At 43.6% G+C, this 24940-nt stretch overlaps 4 protein-coding genes and 1 pseudogene across 13 annotated transcripts in view; 3 read left to right on the plus strand and 2 right to left on the minus strand.

The window, feature by feature from the left end:
• Arid4b (AT-rich interaction domain 4B) overlaps positions 1 to 686 on the minus strand; it is a 118195-nt gene extending 117509 nt beyond the window's left edge. For 4 of the 5 annotated variants that reach the window (XM_052727002.1, XM_052727001.1, XM_052726999.1 and 1 more), the window contains exon 1: positions 418 to 532. The gene's annotated coding sequence lies outside the window, so the exon portion shown is untranslated. Of the gene's footprint in view, positions 1 to 417; positions 533 to 573 lie in introns of those variants that run through there. The other variant, XM_052727000.1, reaches the window with a different exon arrangement.
• Positions 257 to 1723, minus strand: LOC128104526 (basic salivary proline-rich protein 2-like). The gene is made up of 3 exons (XM_052729489.1): positions 1628 to 1723; positions 1114 to 1324; positions 257 to 801 (listed from the first exon to the last, which is right to left on the minus strand). Exons 1-3 carry the CDS (start codon positions 1721 to 1723, stop codon positions 257 to 259), a joined length of 852 nt encoding a protein of 283 aa, XP_052585449.1.
• Ggps1 (geranylgeranyl diphosphate synthase 1) lies at positions 1182 to 17265 on the plus strand. Of its 2 annotated transcripts, XM_052728418.1 has the most exons (5): positions 1182 to 1399; positions 5708 to 5862; positions 7647 to 7739; positions 9811 to 9881; positions 13400 to 17265. In XM_052728418.1, the coding sequence occupies exons 3-5, from the start codon at positions 7670 to 7672 to the stop codon at positions 14159 to 14161; spliced, it is 903 nt and encodes a 300-aa protein (XP_052584378.1). In that variant the 5' UTR covers positions 1182 to 1399; positions 5708 to 5862; positions 7647 to 7669; the 3' UTR covers positions 14162 to 17265. The 2 variants fall into 2 exon arrangements, with proteins under 2 accessions (XP_052584378.1, XP_052584377.1); XM_052728417.1 differs by lacking the exon at positions 5708 to 5862.
• On the plus strand, positions 10883 to 12628 carry LOC128103779 (cytoskeleton-associated protein 4-like; annotated as a pseudogene).
• Positions 15255 to 24940, plus strand: part of Tbce (tubulin folding cofactor E) — a 52131-nt gene continuing 42445 nt past the window's right edge. For 2 of the 5 annotated variants that reach the window (XR_008215772.1, XR_008215773.1), the window contains exon 1: positions 23911 to 23934. The gene's annotated coding sequence lies outside the window, so the exon portion shown is untranslated. Of the gene's footprint in view, positions 15367 to 23910; positions 23935 to 24515; positions 24626 to 24698; positions 24929 to 24940 lie in introns of those variants that run through there. The other 3 variants (XM_052728415.1, XM_052728413.1, XM_052728414.1) reach the window with 3 other exon arrangements.

Below are 24940 nucleotides of genomic sequence, written 5' to 3' on the forward strand. Positions count from 1 at the left end.
GACGCCATTTCTGTCAGAAGAAAACTCACAACAAGCCCAGAGTCCGGCGCGGCCTGGAGTGCAGCTGCAGCCGTCCAAGCCCACGGAACCGCGATGCCCGGAGCTCCGGAACTGAGCCCTGAGTGAACCAGCGGGCCCTTAGGCTGCGACGGCTCGGCCCGTCCGCGTCCCGCTCAAGCCCAGGCCCACAAGTGGGAGCCGGGGCCGGGCACCGAGGACATCCAGCTCTCAGTCCCACCGGCCGAGGCCGCAGGGCTCACGGTGCGGCCCGGGAAGGGCGGCTCCGGCTAGGCGCCGCGGGGGGCGGGGGTCCCGGGAGGCCGAGGCCCCGCTGCGAGCGCCGACTCAGCCCCGTAGCCATCTGCCCCGATGCGCGGCCCGGCCCGGAGCTTCCCCCACGAAAAATAATGCCCCTACCTCCGGCGTAGACGAGGTCTGAGCCCTGCGGCCAGAGTCCCCTGCTCCGCCTCCCCCCCAACACCAGCAGGCCCGGGGGAGAGATGGCGAAGAAGCTGCGGGTCCGCCGGCGGCCGGGGCTCCAGCTCCTCCTCCTCCCGTGGCGGCGACTGGTACCTTTGTTTGGCGGCCGCTCCGGCTCCCTCGCGGGGGGAGGGGGGCGACGAAAAATCCCTCCCAGACGGAGGTCCGGGCCCCGGTCTCGAAGCCCTCCCGAGGACCGCGGCGGCCGATCTTCTGCGGCTCCCTCCGGGCAGACGTCCAGGCGGTGGCCGTCGCGGCGGCAAGCTGTAGCTCGAGACTCTCCCTCCGCTCCGGCGCCCGTGCTCCTCACTCCGGACTCGACTGACGGGCAAACATCGCTTCCCCCCACCCCGGCCCCCCTTCCCCTTCTCCCCTCCCCTCGGTTCTTTTCCCCTCCCCTACCTCTTTCCCGGATGCCTTTCAGACGATCTAGGATTGGCTAGGATTCTTTGGAGCCCGCCTCTTCCCAGTTTTTATTGGTTTGAACGATGCAAACAACGACGCCATTTTCCCACCAGTTCTATGGAAACAGAAAGTTATGCCTCAGTGTTTCCTGGGATTTGTAGTCCACTCTTCCGGGCCAATTGGCAAACTCTCGGACATAAGAACTACCAAGACCGCAATGCCTCTTGCCTGCGTTCGACGGGAGCGGGGAGGGGGGGGAAGGGGGCGCGGCCATAACGCAGAGGGGAGGTGGCATACGACGCCTGCGCAGTGTGCCAGGGATGGCGTATTTTCTTGCACCCAGTAATGCGGCGTCGCTGGCCGCTGAGGAGGGCGGAGATTTCTGTGGTGAAGTAGGGGGAGGGCTCCAAGGAGGCCTCGGGAAGAGCCGAGGTCTGAACTGTAAAGTGAGAAATTGATGTGGGTACTGCTAGTCTCCGACCGGCGGCTTGAAGTCTGAGATCATCGTGGAACCGTGAGCAGCGCGGCGGCAGGGAGGGGGGACCCGGATGGGGAGCGGGGGAGGGGGCGGTACCGAGGAGGAAGAAGAAGAAGAAAGGAGGGAGAGGACCCGGATGCTGACCCGGCTTGGGGTGACTGGCGGCCGGGTGCTGGGACGCGGGGGAGGCAGAGGGGCTCTGAGGAGCGGAAGGGCACCGATGCAGCGCAGGGGAAAAGCCAGCCTGCGAGTTTATTACACCACTGCCGGTGTGGAGCCCTTTTTCCTCAGAGCCATCATTTCCAAGGCTTGGAGTAAAAGGGACTTGTGCGCCTCACAGCTGCGTTTCTCGGGGCCCATATGTTTAGCTAGTTTCAGGCCAGAGCCTGCCTATAAAAAACAGAGAGAAATACTCTGCATGGAATTTTCGATATTTGTATGCGTGCTGATGCGCGATTTTATCCTCTGAGGTTTTAAGGAGAAACGTTCATTCAGTCCTCATGTGGAAAGACAGGATGGACTTTGTGCGACTTCCTGAACGCGTCTGGTCAGACAAAGTGAAGCGTGATAGGAAGATGTGAATTAGAGCTTTGACTTAGGGAAGTATAGAGAGGTTTTTCAGAGGGAATGAGGATGGAGCTTGGCTCAAGAAGCCAGGTCCTAAGGGAAGAGCCTAAAGGAAAGGAGAACATGTTGGAAACGCGTTTAAGGACAAAGCTTTCCCAGCATCTGAGGCCCAGAGAGATGAGGAAGGCAGGGTAAGGAATTTTGATCCAGCACCCTGGAGACTGAAGCAGGAGGATTACTACTGTGTATTGTAGGCCAGCCTAGATTACACAGGACGAGCCTGTCACCAGAAATCAAAATTTAAAAAGAGGTTTTATCTGCTCTAATGGTCCAGTGAGTAATAGGATATCTTGGATTCCCAACTTGAATTGCTAAAATGACAACTCACCCAGAACTAGAGTTTAGCATTGTGGTGCTGACACAATTCCAAGGCCAGCCTGAACTACGTAATGAGTTCCTGGCTAGCCTGGGCCACACAGATCCTGTCTCAAGAAAAAATAAAATGATGGCGGAAGATCAGAAGGGCAGCTGCAATAGTATTTCAACAGGAAAAACGATCTACTTGCATAAATATTCACTAATCTCTTTTTCAAACAAATTTCCAACAGCTTTTCAGTTTTTTAAAGTGGGAAACTGGTATCAGATTTGCACTGAGGCATTCTATAGTGATTCCACATAAGATTAACTGAGTTCGTGTCACTCAGCACTTAAGTCTAGTACATGAAAAGCTGAAAATTCTAACCAAGACAATTGACAGTCCTTAGTTTAAAAAAAGTCAAGAGTATATAGAACTCTTAAACTGCCTTAGACTCTTAAAGTGCAAAACAGATTGACTGTCAGTACTTACAGACATTGAAGTTCTCATGTTTCTCCACCACAGAGAATACTATATGTAAATATTTTCTGGGAAGGGAACATTAATTGACTTATATGAGTACTGTTAAACTGTGAATGAGCAAAAAATTACTTTTTAAAAATTCATCACTAGTGGAGAAATATTAAAGATTTTAAAAAAACATCGGGTTTTTTGGGAGGCAGAGGCAGGCGCATCTCTGAGTTTGAGGCCAGCCTATCTACAAAGCAGATTCCAGGAAAGCCAGGACTCTGTTACACAGAGAAACCCTTTTGGGGGGGGGGGGGGAGGAACGACGACACACAACAACATGACACTTCAGTGTTTAAAGGATGTGTCACTCTTAATTCCTGTGCAAAAGGTACCTGCTATTGACCCAGAGGCAAATTCTTGAAGGTGACTTCATTATTTAAAGTTAGGTCAAATGTGTTTTCCGGAATGCAGACAAGATAGCAGCATGCTTTTTGCTGCCACCTAATTGAGAAAAGATGGCTGCCAGCTGGTTTAAAAGAGAGGAGTGTATAAAAGATGCTTTGAGGACTTGAGGGTTTAAGGTAATGGTAGATCAAGTGCAAGGCTTTGGACTTCACCCAACGGAAAAAGAACAGATTTTTTTATCATATGTTTAAATGATCTGTTGCAAACATTATTTGTCTTCCTTCTTTGCATCACCTTTATCTTTAACCTCTTAAGACCAAAGTAACATGTCCAGCATTAACAACTGTAATCCCACCTCTCCAAAAAGCTCAAGAGTTCAAGGCCAGCCTGGACTACATAGGGAGTTCCAGGCCAGTCTAAGTTGCTATTTGGAATATTTTAAACTATTTTTATGACGATTCTTTTCCTTGTAATGTTCTTTTTTGTTTGGTTGGTTGGTTGGGTTTTGGTTTTTCGAGACAGGGTTTCTCTGTGTAGCTTTGGAGCCTGTCCTGATACTCACTCTATAGACCAGGCTGGCCTCGAACTCACAGAGATCCGCCTGCCTCTGCTTCCCAAGTGCTGGGATTAAAGGCATACACCACCACCGCCCAGCGTGATGTTCTTAATAGTAACTGCTAGTCAAGGCTAATGGAGATTTTTTCCTTAGGAAGTAAGGGATTGAGACTTGTCATGTAGCCCAAGCTGGCCCTGAACTTCTGATCCTTCTCCCCACTTTCCAACTGCTGGGATTACAAACATGTTCTGCCACATTTGGCTAGAATTTTTCTCTTTAGGATGTTTCTGCCTGAATTCATACTGCTGAACTGCTTTGGTGTGTTGCTGATTTTTTTTGTGTGTGGATGTTTGATATACTAAGAATTAACTACCAAAAAATGAGCTCTTGAAGCTGGAGAAATGGCTCAGTAGGTAAAGTCCTTGCTGTGAAATCATGAGGACCTGGGGATTGCTAGCCAGCCAGTCTAGCCAAACCAGCAAACTCTAGCTTCAATAAGACTATTTCAAAAAATAAGGTGGGAAGGTTAAAGAAGTTACCCAATGTCAATCTCAAAGTTCCACATACACCACTGTAGTGGTTTAAATGAGAATGACCCCCCAAAGTTGGTGGAATTGTTTGGGGAAGGATTAGGAGGTGTGGACTTTTTGGAGGAGGTATGTCACTAGAGGTAGCCTTTGAGGTTTCAAAGGCTCATGCCATTCCTAGTTAGCTTTTTGCCTCAGGCTTATGGATAAGATGTACGCTCTCAAATACTGCTCCAGTGCCATGCATGCCTACCTGCTTGCTGCCAGATCTCCATCATGATGTTCATAGACTCACCCTCCGAAACTGTAAGCAAGCCTCCAATTAAATATTTTCTTTTATAAGTTGCCTTAGTCATAATGTCATGTTTTTTTGTTGTTGGGTTGTTTTTGTTTTTGAAACAAGGTCACTACATAGCCCTGGCTGTCTTGGAACTATGTGTGTAGACCATACTAGCTTTGAACTCACAGAGATTCCCCCTGCCTCTGCCTCTCAAGTTCTGTGACTAAAATATGCACCACCACATTGGACTGGTCATAGTGTCTCTTTACAGCAATAAAATAGTAACTAAGATAACCACACACACACAAAATTAAATAAACGAATACTTTAAATAAATGAATACCCCCTTTTTTTTTCCCCACCGACAGGGTTTCTCTGTGTGACAGCTCTGGCTGTTCCAAAACTTGCTTTGTAGACCAGGCTGGCCTCGATCTCACAGAGATCCGCCTACCTCTGCCTGCCAATTGCTGGGATTAAAGGCACGCGTCACCACTGCCTGGCTATGAATACTTTTTAAAGCATGTTTTTCACTGGGCATGGTGATACACATGTAATCCTAGCACTTGAAGGCTAAGAAAGGAGGATTGTTCATTCTAGGGCAGCCTGAACTACATTGGGAAATCCTGCCTCCAAAAGCAAACAATAAAAAAGCGCTCAGCACGTGCATTCACATTTGTATGTGTTTGATTCTAAAGAGCACCCTGAACAATAAATACATCACCTTCATTCTTGATTTCATTTATTATCTGTCTTCAATGAAGAGTTACAAACTGAGGTTGCAGGGGAGATGGCTCATCAGTAAAACATCTATGAAACATGAGGAGCCAAGTTCCACATCTCTCCATCTTTAACCCCAGCACTTGCCCGAGCCAGAACAAGCATATCCCAGGAATTCATTGGCCAGCCAGTCTAGCTAAATTGGCAAGGCATGGGTTCAGTGATGGATCCTGTCTCAAATATAAGGTGGAAAATGATTGAAGAAGACCAAGGGTTGTTATATAGCCTCTATACAAACATGCACTCACACACATGAATACATGTACACACAAAAATTTTTGTTTCTCACAGGTACTTATTATGTACGTGTATGAGCATCTACGTGCCATAGTACTTGTGTGGAAGTCAGTATAGCTTTTAGCTCTTAACTCTTTCTTTCTTTAAATTTTATGTATAATGTCAGCAGATGGCTCTGGGTTAAGGGTTTGCCATGAAGCCTGACAACCTGAGGTGTTCTGTCCATGGGATTCACATGATGGAAGAGAACTGACTCCCTCTTCTAGAGCCTGTCAAGTTGACAACACTAACCATCACAGGTGCCTTCCGATTCCAAAACCTGTGGTATGTAGCTAGCTCTTTGACCAGCAATAACCATGAACTGCCATCATGTAACCATGTTCTATTTGGTTTTATATTTACATATACACAGTGAATCCATAAAAGATTATTAGAGGAGAGCTTGTGATTCTGAAAACTAAATGGTGCTCCCCAAAGAAGACACAACTCATAACACCTAAAGCTTGCCAGAGGTATCATGGTCACTAGAAAAGTGGATCTCTGAGGAGAAAAGTAGACATAGATATTTGCAGAGAAGCAGAAGACTCACCAGTAAAGGAAGCCCTTGCAAAGACCATGATTGAAGCTGGGCAAGGTAGCATGCTCTGTAATCCCAGTATTTGGGAGTAGAGGCAAAAGAATCAAGAGTTCAAGACTAGCTGGGACTACATATATCTTGTCTCAAAAAATTCATATGTACATACATGCCACAGTTTATATTCTAGGAAATATTGAAGTAAAGTCAAAATTCAAAATGATAAGGCACTACAGGGAATTCTTAAATAATAATTGTATTCAAATTTGTATGCATCTTAAAAACAATCTCTGAAATTTATTGATTTGAGAAAAATGTTCCTCACAAATTACAAAGCACACCTATCTTGATAGAATATTTGTAATCATTACAGAAATGTCTGTTTTTGTGAATCTGTTTTGACATTTACTTGATATCAGCAAGAAAACTACTAAAAAATCAACTAAACATTCTGATCAATGTAATCAGTGGAATGAAGAATTTTTCTTTTTAGAAACTTGAGGTATAATTTATATACCACCCATTCAGAGTGTATAATTAAGATGGATTTGGTGGCTTGAACCCACAGTTTCAAGGCCAGCTTGGGCACCATAGTACGACCCCATCTCAGGACAACCTAGATATGATGATGCATGTCTGTAATTTCAGCACTGAAAACCATGAGGCAGGGCAGTCACAAATTTGAAACCATTCTGAGCTACACCATGAAACCTTTCTGCTGTGGGATGGTCTGTATGTCAGATGTGTTGCTGATTGGTCAATAAATAAATCACTGATTGGTCAGTGGCCAGGCAGGAAGTATAGGCGGGACAAGGAGGAGAAAAAACTGGGAAGTGGAAGGCTGAGTCAGGGAGACACTGCCAGCCGCCATGATGACTAGCCGCATGTGAAGATGCCGGTAAGCCACGAGCCATGTGGCAAGGTATAGATTAATGGAAATGGATTAATTTAAGCTGTAAGAACAGTTAGCAAGAAGCCTGCCACGGCCATACAGTTTGTAACCAATATAAGTCTCTGTGTTTACTTGGTTGGGTCTGACGGCTGTGGGACTGGCAGGTGAGAGAGATTTGTCCTGACTGTGGGCCAGGCAGGAAAACTTTAGCTACACCTTTCAAAAACTTTTTTTTTAAATTAAGTGTGTAATTACAGTGTACAGCCATTGCCACATTCTAATAACATTTTGATCCTATACACAAACATACCACACATGTGATCGTGTGCACACACCTTCATTATTAATTAGTAACAGTCCTTATTTTTTCTGAGCCAGAAACCACTAACCTGTTTTCCCATCTGTATAGATTGCCTGATTCAGAACATTTCCTATAAATAGGATCATACAGCATGTTCTTTTGTGGCTGGCTCCTTTTGCTTTACATAATTTTTCAAGGTTTTATACATGTAACATTTTACTATATAAATAAAATTTAAGGTCTGTCTGTCCAAAAAATACCTTGATAAAAATTCCTTTGCACTTAACACTTAAAGATAATTTGATTCATGAGATCATTTTTATATTTCTCCTTTTTAACAGGTCAGCTTTGAAATTTATAAAACATGGAGAAGACTCAAGAGAAAGCTGAAAGAATTCTTCTGGAGCCCTATAGGTACTTACTTCAATTACCAGGTAACAGTTCAGTTATTGTCCATATAGCATAGTTTTCAGAGAGTAGTGTTTATGTAAATGTTAGCAACAGGAAGGGTTAAACTTAAATGGTTCTGGAGGTCTTCTATTTGAAGCAATACCATTATAAGAAGAATTATTCAAAGAACTATATAATGAAAATGTTTCTGTTTTGCTTTCTGTTTTATTGAGACAGGATATCGTTGATACATCCCTAAGTTGGCCTAGAATTCATTAAGTAGCCCAGGTTGGCCTGGAATTTGTGGTGAACCTCCTGCCTCTGCTTTCCAAGTGCTGGTATTACAGGTGTACTGTGGCCAATCCTAAAAAGTTATTCCTTCTTTCTTTTAATTATGTGTCTGTGGGAGGGTATGTGCATGTGTGTAAATGCCTGTGGTCAGAAGAGGATATTATATCCTCTAGAGCTAGAGTCTTAGCCATTTGTGAGCTACCTGTGATGTAGGTGCTAAGACAAACCCAGGTCCTCTACAGGACCTTAACCTTTAACTCATTCTTAATCTCTGAGCCATCTGTCCAACCCAACTCCTTTTTTTCCCCTCATTAATGTATTGAGTGTGAATGTATGTGGAGCTCAGAGAATCCTGGGGATGGAATTCAGGTCATTAGGCTTTGCCCTAGTCACATTTACCTCTAAAACTTTTTTTTTTTTTTGAGTCAGTGTCTCGCTGACCTCGAACTCACAGAGGTCTGTCTCCCAAGTGCTAGGATTAAAGGTGTGCACCACTATACCCAGACTAATAACTTAACTTTTTTTTCCCTTCTTAAATTTTTATTTTATGTGTATGGAGGTTTTGGCTGTATGTGTCTGGACACCACATGTATGCCTAGTACCTGAGGAGGCCAGAAGGGGAGGTCAGTTCCCCTAGGAGTGAAGTTACAGTTAGGGTTCTAAGCCACCATGTGTATGCTGGGAATCAAACCTGGAACTTCTAGAGGAGCAGCAAGTGCTCTTAACCACAGAGCCATCTCTCTAGCCTCCGAAACTTAACTTTTATGTAACTATTTTCTTGAGCCCTGTTCTGAATTTGCAGTATTAGACAGGATACGATATTTGTACTAAATGAACTGGTTATGAATTTTATCTACCATTGCTTTATGTTTAGGCTAATTTAACTTCTACTGGCAACTACTATCGAAAGATCTTTCTCAAGCCTTCCATGTGAAAAAAAAAAATGCTATTAGAAAGCTAGTGGCCCTAGTCAATACCAAAGGCTAGCACTTGTTTAAACTTAGGATACGTAAACTGAAGTTGCTCTAGTCTCTAAAACCTTAATTTAAAGGAATGACAGATAATTTTATCAGGAAATTCATTGGCAAAATGCTTCGAAGTTTTGTGTAACAGATAGTGTTAACTAATTGTCCCCGAACAGATTGTCTTTGTTTTTCAGAAAAAGAAATTAAAATGTATTTTCTAAAAATGACCATTCCATCTCCAATATGATTAAAACTCACTGAAGTGCTTTAGACTTTCTTGTTGGCCCTTATTGTAAAAAGCTGTGCCTTTTGATCTTTAATTGTGTGTATATATGTGCTGGGGTGGGAAGTATGTGTGCATGAGCATGGGTACCCACAGAGGACTGAAGAGGGTGTTGAATCACCTGGAACTGGAGTTACATATGGTTGTGAGCCACCTGACATGGGTGCTGGGAACCAAACTAGGGTCCTCTACAAGAGCAGCAAAAGCTCTTTAACGCTGAGCCATCTCTCCACTCACCCAAGTGTAGTTTGAATGATAAAATGAAGAGGGTAATCCACCCCCACTATTCCTTTACATTGGGAAATCTGAGGGGTATTCGGCGGGGAAGGAAATGGGTTGCTGTGACTGTCTTATTAAGTCTGATCAGTTTGGAAGTAAGTTTTTCAATTTTTCTTGTAATCACATTTTGGAGGCCAGTGAGATAGCTTAGGCAGTAAAGGTGCTTGTCACCATGCCTAAGCTCTGACTTCCGTGAAATGCACATGATAATAGAAACTCAATTAAATAAGTTTTTCTTAACTGTTTTTTTAAGTAAAATAATGTTTTATTTGTCATATTCTGTGTTATTAATTGCAGGTAAACAGGTGAGAACCAAACTTTCACAGGCATTTAATCACTGGCTGAAAGTTCCAGAAGACAAACTACAGGTATCTAGGCAGTCCATTTTGTCTCTGTTTTGTCGTACTGTTCGTCCAATTCTGAACTTTGAGCATACTGGACAAATGCTTTGCCACTGAGCCACATCCCCAGCCCTTAGGCAGTTCTAATCTTATTCTGCATTTAATCACCAAGGAATTAGTAGGTGTCATGTAAAAGTACTCTAAGATCCTTATTCTCTTAATGTTTATATAATATTATATATTGAGGTTGTTAAATATTTATTAGTTGTAAAAGCTTAAAACAACTGAGTCTTTAATAATTTGGTAATATGTGGTGATATTTTATTTGTGCTGAAATGTGATATTTTATTTGTATGTTAATAAATAGTTTGCCTGGAGATCAGAGGTCATAGCGAGCCATAAACAGAAGTCAGGTGGTGGTGGCACATGCCCTTAATCCAATCACATGGCAGGCAGAGTCTCTATGTGTTCAAGGACACAGCCAAGCATGGTGACACACACCTTTAATCCCAGTACCAACCATAGAAACTTGGAGGTCTATATAGACAGGCAGTGACGAGGAAGTGATGTGGCTGGGCTTAGAGCCAATGAGAAGGCAGAACAGGAAGGCAATAAAGGTGCAGGTTAGACAGGAAGAACCTCTCTTGGGAAGCTATGGCAAGGTGGTAAGCTAGGTTAGTTGGCAGCTATTGCTCAGATCTCTATGGCTTATATATAGCTCTGTATTTGGCTCTGTGTTTCTTACTTAATAAGACTGTTTAGAAATTCGTCTACAGTTGGCGCCCAATGTACAACCCTGAGATTAAGAGTATCATGCTCTACCGACTGAGCTAGATGGGCTACATGTACTCAACCAGGCTATGTGCACTCGACACATGCACTCGACCATAGCTACAAGTGGTCCGGCTACACGCATCTGGAGCTACTTGCAGCCAGATCTCTAACTCACGTGGCCAGAGCTTAAAGGGGCCAGAGCTACTATTGGCTAGACTGCTTGTGGGTTTATAGACCCCTGGCTCAGGCCCTAAAGCGCTCAGGCCAGAGCACGTGGCTGGACTTCACAGAGGCCTGGACCTCTTTCAGGGCTTTCTCCATCACGTCCTGGAGGAGGTCTAGCAGGTCTGGTGCGGCCAAGGGACGAGCTGGGCCAGAGCCTGCAGGGTGTTGAGCAGAAGGTACAATCTCTGCAAGCCATATTTGGGACTTTCGAATCTATCTTGAGAAGTTCTCAACATAAACAGGACCCCACAGAGAAAGCTGTGAAGCAGGGGGAGAGCTAGATGAACCGTATCAGTGAAGTTCTGCAGAAGCTGCAGAATGAGATTCTCAAAGATCTGTCTGACATGATCCATGTGGTCAAGGATGCCCAAGAGCAGGATTTCACATCGTTGGAGAACGTGGTCTACAAAGCAAGTTCTGGAACAGCCAGAGCTCACCAAGTCCATCAATGACAAATCTCCATCTTCACCGATGTCCAGAAGAGGAGCCAGAAGGAGATAAATGACATCAAGATGAAGGTGGCCTTCCCTGGAAGAAGAATCCAAGGGCGATCGCAATCAGGACATGAAAATTCTGGAGAAAGCCCTGAAGGAGGTCCAGGCCTCTGTGAAGTCCAGGGAGAGGGACATTGAGGCCCTGCAGAGTTTCCTTCAGACCATGGAATCTGATGTCTACATAGAGGTCCAGGAGCTAGTGAGCCTCAAGCAGGAACAATATGCGTTCAAGCAGGCGCCTGGCATTGGAGGCCCTCATGGAGAAGCTTTTGCAGTCTGAGGAGTCCTCCTCTTGCCTCCCAGAGGACATCAGGAGACTGGAAGAAGAGCTGCAGCAGCTGAAGGCTGAGGCCCATGGAGCAGAGGAGGCCATTGTCTTCAAAGACTCCAAAGCCTTAGATGAACTCCAGCGGTAGATTGAAGGTCTGCTCTATGCAGGTGGCCTTTGCTCACCACACTGAGAGCCTGAAGTCACTCTTGTCTCAGAGTCAGGAGTATGAGCAGTGCCTGGCTATGCTGCAGGAGCACCTGGAAAGCCTATGGTCCTCCTCTGATCTGGCCAGCACAGTGAGGAGCCTGGGGGAGGTCCAGCTGATGCTGGCCAGAGCAAGTGAAGGAGCTGCAGCAAAGTGTGGGTCACTGCAAGGACAGGTGCACATGATGCTCAGCCAGGACCAAGCCCAGGCCACAGGCCTGCCTCCCCAGGATTTCCTGGATAGACTCTCCTCTCTAGACAACCTGAAATCCTCAGTGGACCAAGTGGAGTCAGACTTAAAAATGCTCAGGACTGCCGTGGACAGCTTGGTTGCCTACTCTGTCAAGATTGAAACAAATGAAAACAACCTGGAGTCAGCCAAAGGCTTGCTGGACGACTTGAGGAATGATCTGGATGGGTTGTCTGTGAAAATTGAAAAGATCCATGAAAATATCTAAATGAACTGCTTGTGCGGGGCACACATTTATAGACCAGTTTCTTATGACCAAGAAACAAAACAAAACAAAATCATTGTTTCCTCCCAGGTACCCTCCCACCAGCCTCTTGCCCCTTCCCCCACGAAAAGCAGTAGACACCATCTGAGCATGACTGCGTGGTGTTCTGTGCCCAGTTAATTTATTTGCAGTTATTACCACACACCTTTGGTTCCTGAAATCCTGTTTCTGTCTTTAGTTTGGCTTCCTGAAGGCCCAACCCTGTACAGAAAAGGTGGCTTTTAGAAGGGATGTGTCTACTGTCAGGGAGATGACAATGGCTTTAACTGGGGATTAACGGAGCAGATTAACCTAAAAAAAAAAAAAGAAAAGAAATCCTGTCTGGCTGACAGATTTATGGTAAAACACAGCAACAGCAATGGGGGAGGGGCATTTTTTTGTAGTATCGTTAAGTATAACCTGTTTTGGCAAGCATGTACCATGGTAGTACACACATGGAATCCCAGCCCTTAGAAGCTGGCTACATAAGGAGAGTATGTCTTTTAAAAAAAAAAAAAAAAAAAGGGCTGGAGAGATGGCTCAGAGGTTAAGAGCACTGGCTGCTCTTCCAGAGGTCCTGAGTTCAATTCCCAGCACCCACATGGTGGCTCACAACCACCTGTAATGAGATCTGGTGCCCTCTTCTGGCCTGCAGTCATATATGCTGTATACATAATAAATAAATAAATCTTTAAAAAAAAAAAAAAAAAAAAAAAAAAAAAACTGGGCTAGAGAGATGGCTCTGAGATTCATTAAGAGCATGTACTGCTCTTGCAGAGGACCTAAGTTCAATTCCCAACACCTACATCAGGCACCTCACAACTGCCTATAACTCTAGATCCAAGGGAATCTGATGTCTCTGGTCTCCAAGGGCACCTGCACTCACATGGACATACACACTGACACATACACAAATTAAAAATAATAAAAATAAATCTTTTAAAAAATTCTCAGTGTATGTACACATTTGTGCGCTAGTCTTTGTATATATCTGTATGTATGTGGTTGTATCCCTTTACATGTGTGTGTTGTATGTGTATATGTTAGTGAAATTTTCTTTCTATTTTGGTTGTTTTCCTGTAGATTATCATTGAAGTAACTGAAATGTTGCATAACGCCAGCCTACTCATTGATGATATTGAAGACAATTCAAAGCTCCGACGTGGTTTTCCAGTGGCGCATAGCATCTATGGAATCCCATCTGTCATCAATTCTGCCAATTATGTCTATTTCCTTGGCCTGGAGAAAGTCTTAACACTTGACCACCCAGATGCTGTAAAGCTTTTCACACGCCAACTTTTGGAACTCCATCAGGGACAAGGCCTAGATATTTACTGGAGGGACACCTATACCTGTCCCACTGAGGAAGAATACAAAGCCATGGTGTTGCAGAAGACAGGTGGATTGTTTGGACTAGCAGTGGGTCTCATGCAGTTGTTCTCTGATTACAAAGAAGATTTAAAGCCACTGCTTGATACACTTGGGCTCTTCTTCCAGATTAGAGATGATTATGCCAATTTACACTCCAAAGAATACAGTGAAAACAAAAGTTTCTGTGAAGACCTGACAGAAGGGAAGTTCTCATTCCCCACTATTCATGCCATCTGGTCAAGGCCAGAAAGCACCCAGGTACAGAATATCCTGCGCCAAAGAACAGAAAATATAGATATTAAAAAATACTGTGTGCAGTACCTGGAAGATGTAGGTTCTTTTGAATATACTCGATACACCCTGAGAGAGCTTGAAGCTAAAGCCTACAAACAAATTGAGGCCTGTGGTGGGAACCCTGCACTAGTGGCTTTAATGAAGCATTTAAGTAAGATGTTCACAGAAGAAAATGAATAATATTTGCCGATTTTGGTTAGACTCAATAGCTTTCAGTTGAAAATGCGGAGTGGCTTCCTGTTTATCTTTTCAAGTACTAGTCTCCAAAAACTGAGTAAATGAGGATGATGTGGGTGAAAGTGTTTCATTGTCAGAATCCCTTTGCATAAAAATACAAACCTGAGGGCCAGAGTGATGGCTCAGTGGTTAAGAGGCTTGCAGAGAACCCAGGTTCAATTCCCAGTGCGCATATAGAAGTTCACCACCATCTATAACTCCAGTTCCAATGATCTGATGGCCTCTTCGGACCTTTGCAGGCAGCAAGCATGCACATAATACACTGACACACACGTAGGCAAAACACTCATACAAATAAGATAGATTTTTTTAATTTTTTAAAAACACAAAGTTGAAAGTACCAGGAGCCACAAACACGGGTCTTAGAAATGTTAGACGCTAAATGGGACCAACTCCCTACTACCACACATGTTCTGGATTTATGAATAAAAAAGACATCTTCCAAGAAACTTCTGCTTTGTAACTGTATGATATGGATGGTTCCCAATTCACTGATGTTTCAGTTCAAAACAGGGACTTCCTAGACAAGTGTCTTTAGGTAAAGACCAAAGAACTGTTGCCTTTCCCTAAATGATACTAAGAGTATGTCAGTTTTGTCTCTTTGAAGACTTATACCAGAGTCTGAAAAGACAGAATGAAAGCAGTAAACATTCTTCTCACTCACTCTCTTGTTTCCATCCTTAACACCCCACAAATTCTGCTTTTTTAGCAAGGAGGCTCCACTTAATGAAGTTCACATCCTGGTCCCAATTTATTTTTTCTTTGTTTTTTTTGTTAGTGTGTGTGTCTTTTCTTGTAACATTTTTCTGCCCCAAATTGATTATATCTGTGTATAATGTTGTTTCTCTGAGAATGGAGAAAATATACAGAAAAAGTGTTTTGTGGAACATACTTGTAACCCCAACAATCCAGAGGTATAGTCAGGAAGATCAGAAGTTCAGGGTTATGCTCAGATATATGAGTTTGAGGCCAGTCTGGGCTACTTGAGACTTTGTCTCAAAAGAAAAAAAAAATTTTTTTTTTTTCTTGAGACAGGCTTCACTATACAATTCTAGCTGGCCTCAAGGATCAAAGGATCCACCAGCCTAGCTTCTGCCTCCTGAATGCTAGGATAAAAGATGTGTCCCACCGTGTCTGACAAAGAATGTGTAAGTCGATTTATTTTCTTGCCTAATCAAATTAATTTTGGCCTGGTACTAATTCATGATTCTTCTGTCATTCTTGTCTTGCCTTTGTCAGTAACAGAAATGCTTAACAGTGAATTAGAGTCAGGTTATCTATCCAGTAATCATAATTCCATTCTTTACTTGGTCTGTGGTCATAGTTGTTATTCAGAAGAGAGCCATAATGTAATGAGTATCTTTGTTCCTTTAATAAGATAATTTTATTTGTGCACGCCTTTAATCCCAGCACTCAGGAGGCAGAGACAGGCAGATCTCCGGGGAGGCAAGCCTGGTCTACAGAGTGAGTTCCAGGATAGCCAGAGCTATACAGAAACCCTGTCTCAAAAAAAAAAAAAGATTCTATTTGCTTAGATTTATTCTACAGTAATGCTTTTCTTGCCTAAGAAAGTCTTCAGCTATCCTCTTGTAGAGTTGGATTTTGCCATGTCGGAGACGTGTGTGTGTGTGTGTGTGTGTGTGTGTGTGTGTGTGTGTGTGTTTTGAGAGAGGGTTTCTCTGTGTAGCCCTGGCTGTTCTAGAACACACTTTGTAGACCAGGCTTGCTTTGAACTCACAGCGATCCACCTGCCTCTGCCTTCTGAGTGCTGGGCCTAAAGGAGCGTGCCACCACTGCCTGGTTGAGACTTACTTTTTAATATTTTCTGTTTTATGCAGCTTCAGAAAAACATTAATTTTATTTACCAGATCTGCAAGAATAAATGTCAGTTATATTGCCATAGATGACTTGGCTCAGCAAGATTTTTATTTTCTTGAGATGAGGTCTGGCTTTGTTGTCTAATCTATTATTGGCCTTATCTTCCTTCAGCCTCTGGAGTAGCTGGGATTCCAGTCCAGTCCTGGGTCTAGCAAGGTCTTAGTTCATCTGCTCTGCTCTCCCACTGCCCCTCCTCTAACTTCTGTCCCCCATTCATTCCCCTCGGGAGATCTTCGGAAGCCCTCTGCCAGTTCTGAGTGCATCCAGCCACCTGCATTCTTTGGTTTCCAGTGCTATTAGGGAATGTTCTCCTGGCAGCTGGTGTAGTCGCTACTGCCTCCTTGAGCAGCCCTTCCCCCCCCCCCCCCCCCCAGTAACCTGTATTATTTCTCTCATCTTCCTTTCCTAGCAGAAAAGGAGATTCCTCACCTAGCAATCTAATGTCTCCTATTACCTTTTCCACTCTCCACCTATCAGATGTGGAGCCTCGTAACTTTCTACTCTTATTTTAAATCTGCCTTCAAGTCCTCTGCCTTTTATTTCCAAAAACAAACCAGATGAGGTGGCAAATGCCTATAATCTTAGCACTTAGGATGGCAAATTGGGATCAAAAGTTCAAGGTCCTTATTGGCTACATAGCGGGCTGGGCCTGACCTGGGTTTTGTAAGAGTTTGTCCTACAGCCTTAGGCCAAAGGAGCTCTTGAGCTCTAGATTCCTTTCCCTTCCTACTCCTGAGGGCCTCGCCCCATCCCAGGCTGTCGTCATCCTTAGGCATTGTCCTATGGTTCATGTTAAGCCATGTGCTATGGGAAAGGGGAAAGAAATGTGTATTTATACATCTGTAATCCCAGCACTCAGGAGGCAGAGGCAGGCAGATCTCTGTGATCTGGTCTAAATAGAGAGTTTCAGGCCAGACAGGGTAACAGTGAGACTCTCAAAAAAAAAAAGTTTCACGTATAGAAATGGGCTCACAGCCTATAGTACTGTGAGTTCATATATAATATAGTGGACATTTTACTTTCTTAACCTGACCACCCCACTTGGCTAACTGCAGACTCACTCTGCTCATCTTAATTTATCTTTTCATATTTAGATTATTTGATATATTGAGATTTAGCTGTAATGTTAGGCATTTTGCTATGTACAGCTTGGTTAAAAAGGAAATAAAGTGATATAAATTTCAGTGTTTACCTGTTAGTTCAAGTCAGCTGTGTACAGTGTTTCCTAGCAGTTAATGGGCACTGAAACAAAAATGCCTGGGAAACAATTGTCCTGCCTTTTTTTGATAGCCCTTGCTGGCCTAGAGCTTGATATGTAGATTTAATCTCAGAGATCTGCTTGTTTCTATGTCCAGAGTGCAGGGATTAAAAGCATGTTACCATCAACAGGCGATGGTGGCGTGCACCTTTATTTTTATTTTTATTTCTTTTAAAGATTTATTTATTTATTACGTATACAGAAGAGGGCGCCAGATATCATTACAGATGGTTGTGAGCCACCATGTGGGTGCTGGGAATTGAACTCAGGACCTCTGTAAGAGCAGTCGGTGCTCTTAACCTCTGAGCCATCTCTCCAGCCCCCGAGTGCACCTTTAATTCCAGCACTAGGGAGGCAGAGGCAGGCAGATCTCTGTGAGTTCCAGGCCAGCCTGGGTTACAGAGTGAGTTCCAGGAAAGGCACCAAAGCTACACAGAGAGACCCTGTCTCAAAAAACCAAAAAGAAAAAAAAAAACAAAAAACATGTACCATCACTCCCCAACAAAACATATTCACAACACTACTTTAGAAGAATCACGGACTTCATATTGTTTATCATGGTTTATCACTGTATTTAAAAAGAAAGCTATATCTGAAGAGGTAATCCATGAAACAAGATAGTTGGACCTCAGTTCGGTGAATGTCTTAGTCACTGTTCTATTGTTAAGACAACACCACGACCAAGGCAATTCTTATAAAAGAAAGCATTTAATTGGGGGTTTATAGTTTCAATTAGTCCAGTCCACAACATGGCGGGAATGTGGTGACACTCATGGCACTGGAGCAGTAGCTAAGAACTACATCCTTATCTGTAGGCAGCAGGCAGAGTCTGGACCTGGCTCGAGCTTTTGAAGTCTCAAAGCCCATCCCTAGTGACACACTCCCTCAAACAAAACCACACCTCCTAATCCTTCTAGTTCTAGCAAAGAGTTCCACTCCCTGGTGACTAAGTACTCAAAAATATGAGCCCATGAGGGTCTCTTATTCAGACCACCACAGTGAGGTAGTTTAGCACTAATGGTAAGCAATTAGATGGTGTGTAAATCTTACTGAAGCTTGCCCAGTTACTTAACAGAAGTTGTAAACTGGGAGTTGAGGAGGGTTTTAAAGAGATTTGGTTTTGATGAATATTCTGACAAAAATATCAGGGCTTTTTAAGACTGTAATGGTTTATCAAACCTCACAGATTAAGTCAGTTAAAGAACTGGACATACAAAATGGAGCAAAGAGACTAGAGGAAGTAGCACAAACCTGTAATAACACTGAAGCTGAGGCAAGAAGATTATGAGTTCAAGAACACTCTCACCTCCATAGCGAGTTGGAGCCCAGCTGGTCTGCATACTCTGACCTTTGTCTCAAGAAACAAAAGTACTGAGTTAAGGAAGCAGGGGTTATTAAAATAAGATGTGGCTTTAAAACACAAAGTAGGAATTCAGAGAGACTCGGATTTTCTAATAAAAGTTTTGTGAAAGTGGGTTTGTGGTTTGATTGAAGTATAAATTTGGGCAGAGATGGGCCCGGTCTGTCAAGTGCTTGCTTCATATACATAAGGATCTGAGTTCGGTTTTGTTTTAAGATTTATTTATTTATTTCATGAATATGAATGCTCCAGCTACATGTACAACCTTATGCCAGAAGAGGGCATCGAATCCTACTCTACATGGTTTTGAACCACCATGTGATTGCTGGGAATTGAACTCAGGATCTTTGGAAGAGCAGCCAGTGCTTTTAACTGCTGAGCCATCTCTTTAGCCCCAAGGATCTGAGTTTTGACCCCCAGCATCGACACAAAATCAGAATATGGCAATGTGCACCCTATAATCTCAGTACTGAGGAAGCACAGACAGACGGATTACATGGATACTCTGACAAGCCATTCTAACTGAATCTGTAAAGCATATTCTTTTTTTTGTTTTGTTTTTTGAGACAGGGTTTCTCTGTGTAGCTTTGTGCCTTTCCTGGAACTCACTTTGTAGCCCAGGCTGGCCTTGAACTCACAGAGATCCACCTGCCTCTGCCTCCCAGTACTGGGATTAAAGGCATACGCCACTAACACCCGGCCAAGCATATTCTTTAAATCAAATCTGTAAAGCATATCTGAATCTGTAAAGTTCCAAGAGACCCTGTCTGGAAAAAAAAATGATGTGAAAAACTATTGAGGAAGACCCCTGATGTTGAAGAATAGAAAATCTATATGTTGTATTTGATTTCTGATATGGTGTATCTGCACTCATTTTTCTCTGCCTTTGTAACCTGTTTTGTGTGTGATTTCCCCCCATCCCATTTCTTACTCTTCCTCCTCCTTTTTTTTCCTTTCTTTCCTTCCTTCCTCCCTCCCCCCCCCCTTTCTTCCTTCCTTCCAGTCCAGGATGGCCTCAAACTAAATCCACAGTCAAGGATGACCTTGAGCTGTTCTAGTGCCTCCATCTCCCAGATGCTGGGCTTAAAGGTGTGTGCTACCATGCCATATTATGCAGGGCTGGTAATCAAACCCAAGGCCCTATGGATGCTATGCAAGCACCCTGAAAATTGGGCTATATTCTGGTGAAACTGTCTTCAAAAAATTGTTAGAAAAAGGAAAAATATGTTACTCTCAAAACTATGAATTCACAGCAAAAAATAGCTAAGCTCCCAGGTAACGAGATGAACTAGACCCAGCTGACTTTTTCATTTTTTTTCCTCCTTGCCTTTCCCTTGAATCCATCTGTTAGGGTTTTTCATTGCTGTGAAAAGACACCATGACCACAGCAACTCTTATAAAGTGAAACATTTAATTAGGGTGGCTCACTTACAGTTTCAGAGGTTCAATCCATTATCATCATGGCGGGGAGCATGGCAATGTGCAGGCAGACGTGGTGCTGGAGAAGTAGCTGAAGTCCCACATCTTGCAGGCAACAGGAAGTTGACTAAGACACAGGGTGGTATCCTGAGCATAGAAAACCTCAAAGCCTGCCCTATGTGACACAATTCCTCCAACAAGACCACACCCACTCCAACAAAACCACACCTACTAATAGTGCCACTCCCTATGAGATTTTGGGAGCCAATTACATTCAAACTACCACATTGTCTATCTTGAGAAAGACAAAGTTACATGTACCTAGTGTAAAAAGTCATTTCAAAAAAGATTATGAAACAAATACAATAATAAAAATGCTTGTGTGTGCTGTCCAAAAAGGACAAACACCTCAGAGAAACCTTGAGTGGAAGTCAAGGCTGTTGCCAAATATTTGTTTAACTACCAAAAGATGTGTTGCATTTGTTTATGTTGCAGAATGTTTGTTTAACTATGTAAAGAGGTGTTGCATTTGTTTAATTATGTAAAGATGTGTTGCTGTTTTACCTTGCCTACCTAAGGCACCTGACTGGGCTAATAAAAAGCTAAACAGCAATAGCGAGGTAGGAGGTATAGGCACGACTCCTGCAGACAAATTTCTAAACAGTCTTAGTAAATAAGAAACACAGAGCCAAATACAGGGGTAATAGAGATCAGAGCAATAGCCACAACTAGCTTTAGCTTACCACCAGCAGTAGTTTCCCCAGAGAGCTTCTTCCTGTCTGACTTGTGTTTTTATTGGCTTTCTGTTCTGCTTTCTCATTGGCTCTAAGCCCAGCCACATGACTTCTTCGTCACTGCCTGTCTATACAGACCTCCAGGTCTCTATGGTTGATACTGGGATTAAAGGCTCGTGCCACCATGCTTGGCTGTGTCCTTGACCACACAGAGACTCTGCCTGCCATGTGATCAGATTAAGAGTGTGTGCTACTACTGCCAGACTTCTGCTTAATAACTATTTGACCTCTGATCTCCAGGCACCTTTATTTATTAACATACAAATAAAATATCACATTTCATCACAAATAAAATATCACCACAACTTCCAAGCAGGAAGAGTAAGTAGGAGGAGGAATTTAGGCTTGACGAAGGAAGAAAAGGAGACATTAGGGAGATGGCAGGGCCCAGCCAGACATGGAAGAAGCAGGAACATAGGATGTACAGAATGAAAGGTAAAAAGCTCCAAGGCAAAACACAGATGAATAGAAACAGGTTGAATTAAAAGAGCTAATGGGATAAGCCCGAGCTAAGGCGGAGCATTTATAATTAATAAGTCTCCATGTCTTTATTTGGGAGCTGGTTGGTGGCCCAAAGAAAATTCCAACAGACACAGCCTAGCCCAGGTCTTCCCCAAGAGAATCCAGAGTTTTCCTTTTTTCCTTACTACCTTAGGAAAAATAAAGATAACTGTTAACCAAAGAAAGCAAAGATCCTTACAGATATTAAAGGTATGCATTTAAAAATCTTATCACATTAAAAAAAAATCCCTCCCCAGGATAAAGATAATGAAACCTCTTTCCTTTGTTTTCCCTTCCTCACCATCCTGCTCCTCCTGCTCCTCATCTTCTTTTTGGAGACAGGATCTCACTATGTAGCTCCAGATGGCCTGGATTGCTCTCTGGACCAGGTTGACCTCTAATTCATTGAGATCTGCCTGCTTCTGCCTCCCCCTTCTGAGTGCTGGGATTAAAGGTGTATGCCACCAGGCCCAGCAAGTAGTAAGAGTTTCTAACTTGCTTTCAAGACAAACCCCATACAGTTTCAATTAGGAAAAAGTTTGGGATATTATACTTTTCCAAAGGTGTACAGCACCCAATTCATTTATTGGGACATGGCTTTTGGAAGCACACCAGACTTCCTCCTTCTCCTTCTTCTTCTTCTTCTTCTTTTTTTTGTTTTGTTTTGTTTTGTTTTTTTGAGACAGGGTTTTTCTGTGTAGCTTTGCACCTTTCCTGGAACTCACTCTGTAGCCCAGGCTGGCCTCGAACTCACAGAGATCCGCCTGCCTCTGCCTCCAGAGTGCTGGGATTAAAGGCGTGCGCCACCACCGCCCGGCCAGACTTCCTTCTTTCTCAGGAACAATGATCTTGAACATGACATATGGAAAACCTCCAATCATCTTTTCTATTCTAAAACAGGCAAAAAGAACTCTGGGTAGGGGGATCCTCAAAAGACAGTGTGAATGACACCAGTCACCCTATTGAGATAACAATTAACAAAACAGACAAGAGCCAAATATAAAGCAATCCCCTCTGGGAGCAGATGTCCTGGGTAATCAAACTAATCTTACAAGAATACCTAGAAAGGGGCTTGTAATCTCTTGCAGCTGTGCTTGCTACACCCTACTACAGGAGAAACCAAATGGAAGAAGGTGGAGATTTGTGTAAGATTTTCAGTACTGCCCAACCCCTTACAGAGCTATCTAAACTTCCTCTAAATCCATCCTACTTTTTCAGTAATAGATCTTTGTAGTGCCTTTTGTGGTGTCAAATAGCCAGTGTTTGTTCACCTTCGCTTGAGAACAATATGCTTATGTGTGCACAGTTTTTTAAATTTATTTATTTTATGTGCATTGGTGTTTTGCCATGGGTGTTGGGTCCCCTGGAATTGGAGTTACAGACAGTTGTGAGCTGCCATGTGGATGCTGAGAATTGAACCCAGGTCCTCTGGAAAAGCAGTCCGTGATCTTAACTACTGAGCCATCTCTCCAGCCCAACATGTGCCCAAATTTAAGAGACGTTTGGAAACAGTAACTATAAATCCAATTTTGGCTGTGTGGTGGCTCATAGCTGTAATCTTATCACTTGGAAGGTGGGAGCAGAGAGATTATCATGAGTTTGATGCCAATTTAACATCTTTGACTGTTAGGTTTTTTGGAATACATTGTTAAACTTAGCAGACCACTAGCTTCTACCAACCCTAAAGCTAAAATCACAGGACTTCTGAAACTGAAGTGATTGATCCAATTTTGTTGTAATCTGCTACTCTGTGTTCCAGCAACTTATTTTGAAAGTGTTCTTATGTATGACGTGTGTGTGTGTGTGTGTGTGTGTGTGTGTGTGTGTGTGTGTGTGTGTCTAAAAATTCAAGTAATCTCTTCCACAGTAACGTGTCATTCAGGGTAAACTCACTAAGTGTTTCTAGGTCAAGGTCACTCAAATTTGGCTCAGAATAATCTCTTATCTCTTTTTGAGCAGATGTTTTGTATCAATAATTCCTTGAGAAGTATGAAGTTAAAATAAATATGGAGATACTGGCATGATGGTGCAAGCTTAAGATTTTAGCACTTGGGAGACAGAGGCAAGAGAATCCGGTGTTCAAGGCCAGTCTTGACTATATGGCAAGTTTTAAGGCCAACCGAGAATACATGAGACCTTGTCTCAGGACAAATGGCATCACCATCTTAGTGGAATAACCTCTTACTTGAAGGTCTATATTTCTACTGGAGAACTGAGGCAAGAGTAGGATGTTCTAGTCCTACTGAAAGGATTTCAAACAGGAAAGCTTCTGGAAAGCTTATTTTATCTTTCATGAATCAATGACAACAGATTCATTACAGGGTATTTCTCAATGTTGAGCAATAAAACAGATTTGTCATGAATGCCATCTGCCACAAAGTTACACAGTTCCCCTTTGGTTGAGTTACAGCTTTCTTTTATTATTGTTTTTGTAGTGATATATGACCAAACTGACTTGGATCCAGCAAAGCCAGAGCTCTTCCACTAAATCTATGCCCAGCCCCAGGTATACTGTGCTTTAATTCTGTGAGAGGCCTCTTGCCATATCATTATGTACATAGCATCTTATTTGATTTTCAATGAAATAGTTACTGGCTTTTAACATGTTAAAAAAAATGATTCACAGTAACTACTTGTTTACAGTGGTGACTTTTCAATTTAAAACATTGCATTTACTATTGATTCTGCCTTATGCCTTAGCTGGTTATCTTTTTCTTTCCAGTTCTGGAGGGATCAACACTACACTTTTCTCCATAACTATGAACTCCCTACAGAGGTAGACTCCGCATAAGCATGAAACATTTTTGTAATTTAGACAGGGTCTTGTTATGCAGCCAAGGCAACCCCACCCCGCGACCCCAAACCGGCTTCAATCCTACCTCAGCCTTCTGAGTGCTGCTTGTTGTAGGCATGAGCCACCACGCCCACCTATGAACTTTTAGCACTCGTTTGGGCTGTCCTGGATCAACTACAGTACGAAAATTAGGTTGTTCCCGTTGTCCTTCGGGGTGTCGTCTACCTGAACAGCACCTCGCCAGGGTAAGGGTGAAGTTTGGGTGGGTAGAGCTGGTTTCCCGCCATCACTTCCTCCGCGGATGTGGGACTTCCGGTCTCTCGGCAGTTCCGCCCAGAGCCGGAAGCTTCGTCGCTGAGGGACCGTGAGGGGCCCGCGGTGCTGACCCACGGGCTGAGGGCAGGTGAGCTTTGTAAGGTCGTGGAGCTGAGGTGACGAGTTGCCCACTGGGACCGCGATTTCACTTTGAGGTGGCTCAGCATTCATTAAGTTCCGAGACTTCTCTCGGGTCAGCAGGGCGGTGTTCTGGGCTGACCCGGCGGAAGGCTAGTGCGCCTGCGCCAAGCGCCCCCTCTGTCAGCGTCTTCTGGGTGCTGGTCTCAGGTGATGCTGTTGGGAGCCAGAGGACCTGACTGGCTGTCACTGTGGACGAAAGCCCTGGTTTCCGTTATTGACGGTTCTGGTGGACAGCGGTCGTTGTAGCTGGGTAGGGGGCCGT

This window comes from Peromyscus californicus, unplaced genomic scaffold (assembly GCF_007827085.1).
Source record: "Peromyscus californicus insignis strain IS unplaced genomic scaffold, ASM782708v3 Scaffold_8__1_contigs__length_139910024, whole genome shotgun sequence".
In the NCBI taxonomy this organism is placed as follows: Eukaryota; Metazoa; Chordata; class Mammalia; order Rodentia; family Cricetidae; genus Peromyscus; species Peromyscus californicus.

What these genes read in the sequence shown, in the direction of transcription:
- Ggps1 (XM_052728418.1), top strand. Translation starts at nt 7,670, where the DNA reads ATGGAGAAGACTCAAGAGAAAGCTGAAAGAATTCTTCTGGAGCCCTAT. An exon ending in GTACTTACTTCAATTACCAG is followed by an intron (nt 7,740 to 9,810) that starts GTAACAGTTCAG and finishes TATTAATTGCAG; the next exon opens with GTAAACAGGTGAGAACCAAA. An exon ending in TTCCAGAAGACAAACTACAG is followed by an intron (nt 9,882 to 13,399) that starts GTATCTAGGCAG and finishes GTTTTCCTGTAG; the next exon opens with ATTATCATTGAAGTAACTGA.
- LOC128104526 (XM_052729489.1), bottom strand. Translation starts at nt 1,723, where the DNA reads ATGGGCCCCGAGAAACGCAGCTGTGAGGCGCACAAGTCCCTTTTACTC. An exon ending in AAAAGGGCTCCACACCGGCA is followed by an intron (nt 1,325 to 1,627) that starts GTGGTGTAATAA and finishes CTCACTTTACAG; the next exon opens with TTCAGACCTCGGCTCTTCCC. An exon ending in CCCGCTCCCGTCGAACGCAG is followed by an intron (nt 802 to 1,113) that starts GCAAGAGGCATT and finishes TTTGCCCGTCAG; the next exon opens with TCGAGTCCGGAGTGAGGAGC.